Source organism: Benincasa hispida, unplaced genomic scaffold, assembly GCF_027475165.1.
Source record: "Benincasa hispida cultivar pf3 unplaced genomic scaffold, pf3_genome.v1.1 HicScf1455, whole genome shotgun sequence".
NCBI classification, from domain to species: Eukaryota; Viridiplantae; Streptophyta; class Magnoliopsida; order Cucurbitales; family Cucurbitaceae; genus Benincasa; species Benincasa hispida.
In genome coordinates this window covers 13,730-27,247 of record NW_028325804.1, presented here as the reverse complement: position 1 = coordinate 27,247, position 13,518 = coordinate 13,730, and the positions used below count along the sequence as shown (strand labels likewise).

General features: G+C 30.5%; 3 protein-coding genes across 6 annotated transcripts; 1 reads left to right on the top strand and 2 right to left on the bottom strand.

The window, feature by feature from the left end:
- Positions 1 to 5: 5 nt before the first annotated feature.
- On the top strand, positions 6 to 1,549 carry LOC150031150 (UDP-glucose 4-epimerase GEPI48-like; the record flags this gene model as incomplete). The annotated part of the gene is made up of 5 exons (XM_090309256.1): positions 6 to 41; positions 132 to 210; positions 695 to 777; positions 1,080 to 1,171; positions 1,255 to 1,549. Coding segments are annotated over 5 exons (384 nt in total), but the record flags the coding sequence as incomplete, so codon positions are not given.
- Positions 1,550 to 2,449: 900 nt separating this feature from the next.
- On the bottom strand, positions 2,450 to 5,631 carry LOC150031149 (uncharacterized). Of its 4 annotated transcripts, none has more exons than XM_090309252.1 (8): positions 5,531 to 5,631; positions 4,216 to 4,399; positions 4,004 to 4,115; positions 3,844 to 3,926; positions 3,581 to 3,644; positions 3,374 to 3,491; positions 2,825 to 2,979; positions 2,450 to 2,704 (listed from the first exon to the last, which is right to left on the bottom strand). In XM_090309252.1, exons 2-8 carry the CDS (start codon positions 4,344 to 4,346, stop codon positions 2,609 to 2,611), a joined length of 759 nt encoding a protein of 252 aa, XP_090165378.1. In that variant the 5' UTR covers positions 4,347 to 4,399; positions 5,531 to 5,631; the 3' UTR covers positions 2,450 to 2,608. The 4 variants fall into 4 exon arrangements, with proteins under 4 accessions (XP_090165378.1, XP_090165381.1, XP_090165380.1 ...); XM_090309255.1 differs by having other exon boundaries at positions 4,004 to 4,120; positions 5,531 to 5,554; XM_090309254.1 differs by lacking the exon at positions 5,531 to 5,631 and adding an exon at positions 5,440 to 5,528 and having other exon boundaries at positions 4,004 to 4,120.
- Positions 5,632 to 10,374: 4,743 nt separating this feature from the next.
- LOC150031148 (uncharacterized) lies at positions 10,375 to 12,873 on the bottom strand. Its single transcript, XM_090309257.1, has 3 exons — positions 12,660 to 12,873; positions 11,407 to 11,558; positions 10,375 to 10,530 (listed from the first exon to the last, which is right to left on the bottom strand). Exons 1-3 carry the CDS (start codon positions 12,727 to 12,729, stop codon positions 10,513 to 10,515), a joined length of 240 nt encoding a protein of 79 aa, XP_090165383.1. The 5' UTR covers positions 12,730 to 12,873; the 3' UTR covers positions 10,375 to 10,512.
- Positions 12,874 to 13,518: the final 645 nt, after the last annotated feature.

The window sequence follows — 13,518 nt, the reverse complement described above, 5'->3', positions numbered from 1 at the left end:
CAGTTTTTGGATCCGATTACTCTACCAAGGATGGAACAGGGGTATGTGTAGTACCCTGTTCAAAAATTTTCATCTTCTGAATTAATATTTAGTGATGACCACATCAAAAATTTTGTCTGTCCCTTGTGCAGGTTCGTGACTACATTCATGTTGTTGATTTAGCTGATGGACATATTGCAGCATTGCGCAAAGTCGATGATCCCAGCATAGGTATATTTTTTTTAAATGGTTTTTTGCTTTGCCATTTCACAATCTCATATTATGCTTCCATGATATTATTTATTAATAATACCCTAAAGTAAATTGGAACTTATCTTTTGTTAGAATTACATGTGCTTCTTTCTTACCTACTCCATATTATATCTATTTCAAGCTCCAGTTCAGCATAATTACTCTTAGACACCATCAAATAGTTCCTTACCTCCTCCACATTATATTGATTTTGAGCTTCAATTTGCATGTAATTCTTTTTAGACACACCATCCAAATATTCTTCACATTGGTGAAGATAATGTCCTTTTTTTATATACAAGACTTTCCTTACCCTTGACATCTTTCTACAATTTATTGATTTTCCCATAATATACAACTCCTGCACCATTGTTGAGCATGTATATCATGGAAAATTTGCTGCCTATGGTAATAATACTTGTCACTTGGAGAAGGATAACACTGTGCTAATATTTCTCCACAGGCTGTGAGGTTTACAATTTGGGAACTGGAAAGGGTACTTCAGTTTTGGAGATGGTTTCAGCATTTGAAAAAGCATCTGGACAGGTAAAAGATTTTCCTTCATATGCATTCTCTTTTGCCACATATGACTACGACTAAACACAACGCTATAATATGGTATCAGAACCGTGTACAATGACAACATTTTCTTCTCTAGAAGATATTCGTAATTCATATTTGGGTATTATGAGTTACATTAATATCCAAATCCACACGTGAAAGAAAACATCAATAACACGTAAAAAAAGAAATAAGCAAATATCAAACTGAATCCAACCCAACCCATCGAGTCTAAGCTGATGAGTTGAGTTGCATTACATTATAATAACATCTAATTCCATTTGCAGAAAATTCCTCTTGTAATGGCGGAGCGGCGACCGGGAGATGCGGAAGTCGTATATGCCGAAACAGATAAAGCAGAGAAGGAGCTGAAGTGGAAGTAAGATTGTTCAGTCTTCTCCTCCATATAAAAACTACTGAGAAATCAAACATCAACTGATTTTGTTTTGTTGTGTTGTGCAGGGCAAAGTATGGAATTGAAGAAATGTGCAGGGACCAGTGGAACTGGGCAAGCAAAAATCCTTATGGCTATGAAGTTTCAGCCTCCAAAAACTGAGAAACCATATTTGCTCTCCATCATTATGCTTCTTTTGCCACTTTCCCCACTCTTGAGTTTGGCATCGATGATATGGAATAACCCGAAGCCGACCCTTTTTTCCGTTGCAGTGTTTTCATTAACACTTGTTCTTTTTGGTCTTCTTCGGAGTCGGAATGTAAACTTTTAATTTAATCCATTAGTTTTCATCTTCCACATCAATATTTTGTTCTTGTTCTCTTTATCCTTTTTTTCTTTTGGAAATCTCTAATGGTTTCTTCTACAAAGAAAAACAATGGAATTTATAATAGGAAAACCGAGGTGCGAGGTGAGCATATCACTATCAACAAGGGCCTAACGAAGCGACACTGTCACCATCGATTTAATGGATGTTAGGTTCAAACAAAAGAAAGAAATATTAGAGGATGTTTAAATTTTTAGTTCAATTAATACACAAATTAATTAGGGAATTAACTTTTATTAAACTCACAAAGCAAAAGATTAGCTCAGATGTCATTTTTCTTACCAATCCTATCAATTTTGTAATTAATCGATCGTATTTTAACAAATTTTGAGGAAAAAAATTGTAAAAGGTAAAAAATTGCAACAATTTCTTTTCCTTAAAAAATTATTTTAAACGATAAAACTATTAAAAATATTTTCAAATTTAGCAAAATATCACCGTCTATAAATTATATGCACTAATTACAAGATGTTGCAATCAACCTATGGTTTATCACTTACAAACAATGACATTTTGTTATATTTATAAATATCTTGATTCATTTTTCTATATTTAAAAACAATACTTTATAAATGTCAATCAACCTTATTTTCTCTTCCAAAAATTTTATTTTTCTGTTCTCTACAAGCCTTTTGGCCCTTTTCGATTTTTCTTCACTCTAAAATGTTTGCATCTCTAAACCCGCTCTCCAATTTCTCTGTATCCCATTTTCTCTCTCTAAAATTTCATCTCACTTTCCACTTTTTCTTGGGTAACTAAATGCATAAACTAAAAGTATTTTTTAAAACGCATCAGAAAAAATGCTTAAACTAAATGTTTTGCACTTTTGGAGAGTTTTGGAATCTCATCTCAGACATTTGACATTTTGATACAGTGTATACTAAATCCTCCAAATCTTATAATCGTTTAAATTTAGGATAAATTCCAAATTCATTTGAAACAATATTATGTACAAAAAGAAATGGGGAGGAAAAAAAAAGAAGAAAAAGAGAGTTTTCTGTACAACTTTCTGCTAAAAATGGGTGACTCCTCAACTACTACACATTAATACTTCTATTATTTGAACTAGAAGTTTCTTCATTTCCACATCCGATCTTGCAATCACTCTGCAAAGCCAATAACCAAGAGTCCACCTGACGGAGAAAAAAAGGTTTGAAATCTCAAATCAATGACCAGTTCTTAACCCCATAATCTGTAATCTACATCGAGTGTTCAACTCAAGCACAAAACTAATAGAACCTACTAGGAAATACCTGAATCTTAGAAATACTAGAGCATTCATAACGCAGCCCCTGACGAGTTGAAATGTAGAATGCATATCTTTCATCTTCATCTTCGCGTGTAATGCTCGGCAGAGAACCCACTTCAACAATGTCCGCTAGAAGGGTGGAATCCTGAGGGCTAATATCTGACATAAGTTGTTTGATTTCATTAGCGAATGGATCAAAAAAGCCTAAGGTATATTGAAATAAGTCAATTGTTCCAAACTTCAACAAGAATTCTGTCTCTCATGATAATAAGAATAGTAGTATAAGAAAAGTTCACATTATATGTTTCTTTTCTTTCCACATTTATCCCATTGAAACATTGCATAATGTCACATACCGTGTATTTAAGTTTGTATTGTTTTGAGATACCTAGCTGAAATTTGGTATTTTATAACGTCCACATGAGAATATATTCATTGTAGAAAAATGCATATGATTATGCTGCCATAAGATCTAAATATATTGGTATTAACCAATGATACTGGCTTCCAGTAGATGAAACATGAAGGATTATCAACCAGGAGGTTGGAATACCTGTAGATGATAAGTAGAAATATATACATTTTCCATGTAGGACAACAAAACGGGGAAGCCAATCATCGACGTCGGTATCATCAATAGGTGGAGGTTCTCCTGGTAGGGCTTCCCACCTCTAGAAGACACAAAAAAGCCATTTGATATTGTACAACAGAAGTTACAGTAACATCTGAAGTGTTAAAAGAAGATGGGGGAAGTGAATACAGTTCGAATGTACAAATAGCCCGATAAACGAGCAGACCGCAAAAGTTCATCAATGTGTTCCAACCTGTTCAGAAGAAAATCCTTTAAGGAGTATATATTGAAGAATACATGTAAAATTTCCTAGATTCTAGTCCCAAGAAAAACCAAGAATCAAGTGGAACGGGCTACTTGAGCATAGAAAAAAAAATGGAAGTATTGAAGGCACATCCATAATGCTTTCAAAAGTTAAGTTTTGTCATCCACAAGCTTAAGGATTTCCTTACTGAGCTTTTAGGTGAGCTTCCCGCTCTTCAAGATCAGCAATCTCAGACCGCAATGTCGCTACTTCCACGGCAGTCAGCACAACCTACAATTTGAAGATTCATTTTAGCGATGGATGAGAAAATTAGCCAAATAACATCATGAACCTGTATAACTAATTACCTTTTCTTGACCATCACTGCTTGAACCCCACGACAGTCGCCGAAGGCTAAGCAAGTTCAACATGAATGCAGCACTTCTTAGTTTTCGCCGAGTCCAAGAATGGTCATGTGACCTATCCTACACCAGATCAAGAACAATAACCAAATGAGTTGGCTGTCTCTTTTCTCAAATTTCCTTAGCTTCACTCCTATCTCAAAGTCAGAAACAAGAACCTCGATGAATCGTGTACTCTTGGTTGTTCTATAGATGGGGATGGGGTCCTATTTTCAGAACAGTCCGAATCGGAAGCTGAAACTTGAAAGTGATCTGGAATAAACTTTATCCTCGTGGAGGTATCATCCATTAATATGACTGTAACTTGCTGCAGCAGTTGTACAACTAAAGAGAGAATGGTTGCTGAAAAAAAAGAGAGAAACTTTAACCCTAATTGAGAATGAGGTTTTTAAGTTTAATCCATAAATTTTATTTACAGAGACTTTTGGAAAGAATGTGACAATTTAAAGAGAAGCGTTACCTCTTTTCTAGAATGAAATCATTTAGATTTAACTCAAAAGTTCTATTTATAGAGACGGTGAGCGGTAATTTAAATCTAATTCAAATTCCAACTTCCAACAATAGGATTTCTTTTTCTCTTTTCTTTTCGATTCTTTTATTTTCGTTAGGAAAATATTTTAATAAATAACATAACTATCTTTTGAACATAGACTAATTATTTAGTCTAGAATTACGACGTCTAGAAAATATAACTTTATCAGCAATTCAAAAGACCAAGGTCAAGGTCCAAGAAACTTAATTCATAGAGCTACACTCAAATATACAATTATTTAAATGAATATGAATGCAAACAAGAAATTAATAGTTCATCATCCATATCACAAGTGAAAGAAAACCTCCCAATCAACAACAGAAAAACCATCAAAACATATGTACAAAAAATCTCTACAACTCACGAGCTTAAGAAAAGTACGAAAAAATTCACCAAATAAATTCTGAACAGAAAACTAGAAATGAAATCATTATCAATCCAGCCCTAAATAACATTCCTGAAAAATCTGGAAAAATAAAAAATAAAAAATAACAACCACCCAGAAAGAGATTTATGCTCACTATTTGTTCTATTTCCTTGTTTCTAAATCTGTTCTGTCAAAAGCTAAAAAATAGTACATAGATCCCATTACAAGCAGAAACTCCCTAAGCTCAGATCATGGCTAATCTAACCTAAATCACCCATTTCTTGACTCAAAAGGAAGAGTAGCAGAAGAGCTTTAGAGTTCATCAAAATCTCAAGAAAACCCAGAAATCACCATGGTTTTTCTAGTAAAATTAAAGGGCTATTCTCAAAACAAAGCTAGAAAAAGTAACAATTTCAATGGGGGAGTTCGGATGTTCATCAGTTCATCAAACAACAAAGATTGCAATTGCTACAAACAAATTACCAGAGGATTTTAGGGCAATTTCCAGAAATAAACGCAGAAAAATAAAAAGAAATGAAAAAAAGGGGGCGAAAGAAGATGAAAAGTTTCGCACCTGTAGTTCACGAAATGTGGTTTCGTTTGACCACTGAAAGAAGATTCCTTTTTATGTTCGGTACAGTAGTTGTGCTTTTTCATCATGATGATGAATTGATAACGAAAAGACCTTATTACCCTCCGATCAGTATTCTCGAAATAATTAATAAAAGGGGAAAATACATTTTTGTTGAGTTTTTTTTTTTTTTTTTTTCTAGTTTCTACTTATTTAGTTTTTAAATTTTGGATTTGGTTTCAATTTACTTCGTAAATTTCGAAACGTTATAATTTTGTCGATATTTGAATTTTCCTTTAATTTGATCCCTATATTTTAAAACTTATATTTTTAACTTTGATTATTCGCTGAATATCTATTTTCCATCAATAATATTAATTTAATTAATAAATTAAAAATCATTAAAAAAAAATTATAATTAATTAAATTTCATTATTTTTTATCACTTTTAAAATTAAATTCAAAATTTCCTCATAATTGTTCTTAACTAGTTAATAAAAACAAAATAATAACATTTATAAAATAAAATTATAATTTGTTATAATTTATAAAATTATAACAATTTGAAATTTAGAAATTAAATAGAAATAAAATTCAAAATTTTATTTAAAAATTTAGGGACCACAAAGATATTTTTCTATTAATAAATTTTGGGACATTGGTTTTGGGTTTTGAACATTAGCTTAATGCTTAAGTTAATTTATGAATATGACACATGACATTTGTCACATCTATCAAAATACTAATATGATTAAATAAATATTTTTTTTAAACTAAACTTTAGTGAATGTATATTCAACTATGCTCCAGACATTAAAAGAATAAAAATTTAAAATTCACTTTTGGCCCAAACTTTCATAGACGTAATAAACTTGCATGAACCTTAATAAGTAATAACTGTATTCTAATTTTTGTAATTTAGTTTCTATCATAAAAATAAGAACTTTCACACGTGTATATTGCAAACTAATTAACGTTCAAGCTCTTTCTTAAACGAAATTATTAAAATTAATTTGTACATAATAAAAATCGACAATTAAATTTGGTAAGATTTTCACAATGAAAATAAAATTGTTATAAAATTAATAGTATAGGAATTAAATTGTTACAATTTTGAAAGATTAAGGACAAAATTATTACATACTAAAATTTAAGGACTCAATTATTATAAATTTAAAATAACAGAGTCTAAATTGTTACAAATCAAAATTCATGGATTAAATCATTAGTCCTATGAATTTGCTTTCCACATCACCCTCCATTTGATATGCACACATGAAGAAACACTCATTCCAATTTGCTTTCCAAGGCGCTTCATGAGGGGGTCCTTACCGTCGTAATGTTTTGGCATGTTTTGGTTGTTGAGAAAATTGGTATAAACTAAGAATTGGAAAATTAAAAGAAATATGAGAGCATCTATATGTACTTCTTTTATTTTACTATTTATCATTTTGGTACATTTCAAGAGGAGATTTTGATTTTGAAAATTTATGAAATTTTGTGGTGTATGTTTTAACTTAGAATTTTGGTTTTTATTTTGGTTGTTGAGAAAATTGGTGTAAGTTAAGAATTAGAAAATTAAGAGAAATACGAGAATACCTATATGAAAAAAAATGAGAATATCTATATAATTTATTTTAAAATTAGTTATTTTCGAACTTAAGAGAACTTCAAATAAATTGATCAATAAGAGCATTTTTTTAAAAAAAAAAAAAATTTAAGTCATTTTTGTCACGAATAATTAACGATTTTTGTTCAAGTACTTACGGTGGGGTATTTTTGAACTTTTATTAAGTTAAGGTATTTTTTAAACGTTTTGAAAGTTCATGAGTATTTTTTAAACAAAACTTTAATGATTTCCATCCAAAACTAACACCAAAGGTAGTTTTGAACTCTTTTTGAAAGTTTAAGTGTGTTTTTGAAAATTTTGAAACTTCAAAGACATTTTTGACACAACGTAAAGTTTATGAATTTTTTTTGATAATTTAACCTGAAAATAACACAAGAAATTGATGCGACGACTAATGTATAAAATTTGAGAGGCATTCAAGACATCATATGCAATATGATTTGTGTAAATTGACGTGGTAGTTGATGTAAAAAAAGTTGCAATATCTTTTGAGATGAAATGAATGATAAAATAATTTTATTTGGCGGTGTAAACAATATCATCTACTACTACTAATTTTTACACATTAAATATCATATCAATAAATTATTTTTGTCGAACTTTTTTAGTTTGGTAATCAAACGAAATACTCACAAACTTTTGATAAATTAGGATCTCTTTGATATACAATTTACATTGATTCAATCAACAAATAATATTTCACATTATTAAAAAAGAAAAGGACAAATTGCAAAACTACCCCTAAAATATGGTGAGAGTTACATTTACACCCTTAAACTTTCAATGACAAAAAAATTTAAGCTTCAAACTTGTAAATATTAAAATTGGACTCTCAAACTCAACGTAATTGATTAAATTGAACCCCCTAAAGGTCGTTTGTTTTTAGACGTTTGAAATTATAGATAGTTGGAATTGCAAATGCTTGAGATCTTTAGAAAGCCATGTTTGTTTAGTAGACATATGTTTTATGGATGCCTAAAAATCATTGATAATTGTGTCGATTTTGCAAGATTTGTACATGAGAATGTCTTAAATTTCCGTAATCTTCCAATAGTGCTCATACGACTATTTATGTAATTTTCTCATTAATTTAATATAACCTACTTTATATAACATATTTGTTTTTTTATTAATTAAATTTTTTTTATATGTTATTTTTTAAAAAAATTTCACAGATGGAAAACATGTCAAACTATGATAGACTTCTATTAGCGTCTATCGTGATAGACTTCTATCAATTTCTATTACTGTGAGACTTCTATAAGCCTCTATTAAAGAAAATTAAAATTTTGTTATTTTGTTTAAATAGTTTCCTTTATTTTTCTATTTTTGAAAATCTCCTTATTTTTTCAACAAATGAATCTTTATTAATTTAATATTTTGTTCTATATCACAAAATTTTCATAATATTCTTCATCAATCCCAAAGTACGATGATCTATATTTGCAAATAGTATAAATATATTTTTCATAAATAAACTTCAAAACATTAACAATACGAATACTAAATTTGCATTGTAAATGTCTCAAAGAATAAGAAAGTTTTAGTTAAAAACTATCCCATCATTACTTTTTCAATAATAAATATAAATATAAAAAATACATAAACTAGTTCACAGCAGATGATACTAAATTTACCTTGTAGATGTCTCAAAAAATAGAAAATTTTAGTTAGAAACTATCTTATCATTACTTTTTCAATAATAAATATAAATATTAACAATACATAAATTAGTTCACAACAGATTTATGTATTATCTATTTTACAAAACAAAATAATAGTAACAATAATAGATAATATATATATATATTAAAAATACATAATATAATTAGTAGAAAGTAGAAAATAAAAAATTAATTTCAAATTTTAAAATTGAAAATATAACTCAAAAAAAAGAAAAAATACAATCTAATTTGAAGGGGAAAAAATCTAATCTAGTATGAAACAAATTTGAATACAAAATCTAATCTTTTAACAAGAAAAAAAAAAAAATCAAATCAAATTTTCTATCTTCATTCCACCGGTAGACTTTTCGCCCTAACAATTGTAGATTTTTTTTTATACTTTGAAATAATCTTGAACACAAAATTTAATCTTTTAACAAAAGAAAAAAAAATCTAATTTTTTTTTATCTTCATTCCATCATTAGACTTTCTATCAAAACAATTGTAGTTATCAAAACTAAGCCTTGACTTAAATTGAGAATCCAAAGATTCTTAATTTTAATTAAAAAGTATAAGACCTTATTTTTACCGTAATAATAAGATCTAGACTCAAGTCTTAGGATTTTTTTTTTTAAAAAAAAAAACACAAAACTCTAAATTGTGCTAAGCAATAAAAAAAGCAATCAATTTTTTCCCAAACACACACACACAAAGTAACCCTAATTATCGTCTAGCAAAGAATGCAATAAAAAAAAATACATAAACATAATCTAAAGCGCGCTCTATACTAAAGATCTCCAATTTCGAAGTAAAGTCTCAACATAAATCTCATATGAAAAAAAAAACCAAAATGAACAAAATTAAATAGAGAACATCAATAACAAAAATGTGAAAAGGGTAGGAAAAATTAAGAGAAAAGTACGAAAGGGAATACAAAATGGAGAAAAAGTAAGAAAAAGAATGTGAAAATACCTCTTGCACAAAATCCATTAGAGTTATGTGTGAAAGTCTCTCTATGAAAACTAATTAAGCTATGCCTAATATTATGGAATCTTGAAAACTCATCGTTTCAACAAGAATGGAGATGCTAGAATGGAGGGATTTTAGGATGCCAAGTATCTTTGGATGCCTGACTACTTTAAAATTACCGCAATACAAATAAAGGAATCTAGATGTCTATGTGAGGGTAATCTAAAATTACCACGAAACAAACAACCCCTAAATGATAAAAATTGAATACTCAAAACTTATACAATTATTGCAATTCCTTCGTTACGTAAGTTTGAGAGTCCAATTTTAACAAGTTTGAAGGTTTGATCTTTACAATTGAAAATTTGAGAATTCAGTTATAACTGACACCTACTTTAGGGGTAGTTTTTTCAATTTACCAAAAGAAAATCGATCAAACTTAATTATTTTTATTCTTGACAAAACCATCCCTTAACGGACACCATCACAACACCTGTTTCGTACACGCCCCAAGAATAAAGTATCGAGTCTTCAAAGCTGCATTTGATTTGAATAAGTATAAAGTTTCCCCTTATTAAAGAAGATTTAAATCAAACATTTCCTTTACATATAGAAATTTCACAATGTTATGATGACATGATATGATTCAAGTTCAAAAATGGAAACTATAACATGAAATAGTAGAAAAGAATGACCCCAACCATATTCACTCTCAAAGCTCATCAGATGCAGCCACCCAGCTGCAAATAAGTTGTAGAATTGTGAGTAAAAATATCCCAGCAAAAGCAAACAAGGAATAATTTATTCAAAGAAGAAGAGCATTCTAGATATGAAAGCTTGAAATGATTTCATGGGTGGAGCATACAAGCTTCGGATACGACATAACACTGACACGACAACACTTCATTTAAAAAAAAAAAATCAATAGCAAGGTCATTATACGACATATTTATTAAAATATATACCATTTTTATGCTAAGAAATTCAAGTTAATAAGTTTAGTTTTATGTATTTCCCTCCCAAAATTTAAATTTTTATTTTTGTCATATATTTTTTTTTTATTTTGAATATTTAACAAGTGTTTGATACATGCCTAACAAATGTTGGACTTACTTTGATTAGTGTCTAACACGTTTATTGTACAAAAAGATGTCCAATACATGTACAGTAAGTGTTAGCACATGCTTGACATGGACACACTATCCAAACTAAAGTGTTTGTGCTTCTTAAGTTCTATATGTACGTTGTCAGACTGGAAGTTAACATCACCGCATCCAAGTAAAATGTATGATACTCGACGTTAAGGCATCAATTCCTTGTTCCATGAGCGAACAAACTATGACGAACTAAACACAACACTCTAAGCACAAACAAGTGATTTGTGCTTTCAACTCGCTAGTCATTACTTTGACAATGTTACTCATATTAAAGCACATAATAAGATCAGATGAGATTTTCTAAGGTTTAAGGTTTGTATTTCACGGTGATTTGTTTCCGTCTCTTGCAATAAGAAAAATCCAAATTGAACGGTTGAAGCACAATGCATTATAAAAAACAACAGATGAATCAGCAATTATTAAAGCATGCAACCACCAAATAGGAATAGGTTCGATTACCAAAATAGCCTCAATCTCCTCATTGGACAAGGGTGTCCTTTTCGGCTGAAGGGATGCTTTTCCTCCAACAGTTTTGGAGGCAGTTTGTTCCAAAGATGAGAAGAAAATTTGATCATCCACCCCACTGCTTGATGGAGTCTTGGAAGTTGAACCTGTAAAACTTCCTTCAGTACTGACTACTTCTATAAAATGATTAACAGATAACTTTAGAAAACACACCACGAAGGCAGAATTCATCGATTGATATATTATACGACACTTCAACTCATCAACGATCATCCAACACCATCAGGTTGGTGTCTATTAAATTAAGTTAGCAACAAAAGAACGATTTTAATACATGGCCAAGCCCTTCTTTTTCTATCTTTTCAAATAGATGGTAATGTTAGGTAAACAGACTTGTCAGATAGATTTCATTGATTAGCAATAGACATTCTGAAATAGGCATAGACCCATATATAGAAGGATTTCTCAATTTCACAAAATACCAATCAAAGTATGCATTTAGAAGGATTTCTCAATTTCACAAAACACCAATCAAAGTATGCATTTAGGCCAAACAAAAATAGGCAGTACTACTTGAGCCTCAATTCTAAGCATTCCAAGTGTAGTCCTTTAGATATTAAGGCTTTAATAGAAGCAGAAAAGGCATAAAGATCAACTTCCCACTCATATAAAACTCTTTAAATAAAGAAAATCTATGTGTCAGTCAACTTGAAATTCTCACAAAATCCTTTCCTCCCCACTTTTTGAATCAAGTTTCATTCCAAACTCTCCAAGGCTTGGGTTACTAATCTGGGTCATAAGATTTCAAAATCCAGGTTAACAAAATGCTAATCAAATGTGGAAAAAGCAAAGATAAGAGAAAACCAATAAAACGAAGAGGAGAAAAATCTCTAGTCCCTACATCAGTTCGCATAAATGCACCAGATTCTCCATTAACAAGCTAAAACAAGCTAAACATCTAACCGTTCTAGAGAGAAAACCCAACTCTAAGCAATCAAACGATGACACAAACGACACGAAAACAGAATCAAGGCCATAAATACAGGTCTAAGTCAAAGAACAAGTCAAAGATCAACGAAAGGAAGAACAGGGAGATGATCAAATACAAACACCAACGGGAAAAAGGGGGGAAAACACACACGCACACGAAGATTTTCATATGGGTATTGAAGATTTGGTTAGTTTGAGGAAGAACGTGGATCAAAATAAAGAAAAGTAATGAGGAAAAAGGGAAAACGGAGGCGGACCAGAGGGGTTGGGATGTCGTTTGGGGAACTTGATGCGAGGAATCCTTTTGATAGCCTGGGCTCCACCCATATCGATCGCCGATGGGTCGCTTTTCTGGCCGGGGTATTGTGGGATCACTCTGGTTGAGGAAGATCTTCAGGAAAGTGACGGCGATTTGAAACAAATAGCGAAGGAAGGAACCAATGCGGTGCAACTTGCCTGCTGCGCTTTAACTCTAAGCCAATGCTTAAAAATGCCTCAATTTAATGGAAATAAGAAACTTTGAAAGATAATATGGTTTTTATTATGAATATTATAATAATAAATAGATGCTCACTCTTTAATGCTCCAAAAGTTATGTGTCACTCTCCATGCTTGGTGTCCATATAAACATCCTACTTACCACTTTGTCTAGTGGCATTTGGTGGATCTTAAAAACACATATATATTGGTGAGAATTCCACTACCACTATATCCAAATTTATAATTTTAGTTATTTTATTTTATATTACATTTTATATATTTGATATTATTATATTATATTTTCTCTATATCTGTGTTCCTATTGTGCTTCTCAAATTTAAAACACGTTATCAACACGAGCTCCTATCGTTTTTCCCGCTAAAGATAGGTCATAAAGGTATGTCGATTTTTCCCTCTTCGTTATAATTAATAAATTTAATATTATCTTGCATATTCAATATCTATTAAATTTCTAACATAAGTACGATATTTTATGATAGTGCTGTCATGACAAATCTCACAAAATTATGATTTGCCACCCTTGATATTAACGATAATAGTTATTTGTCATAGGTACTTGATGCCGAAATCCACCTGGATGCTATGAATCTTGGGGAGACTATTAAAGAAGAAAAT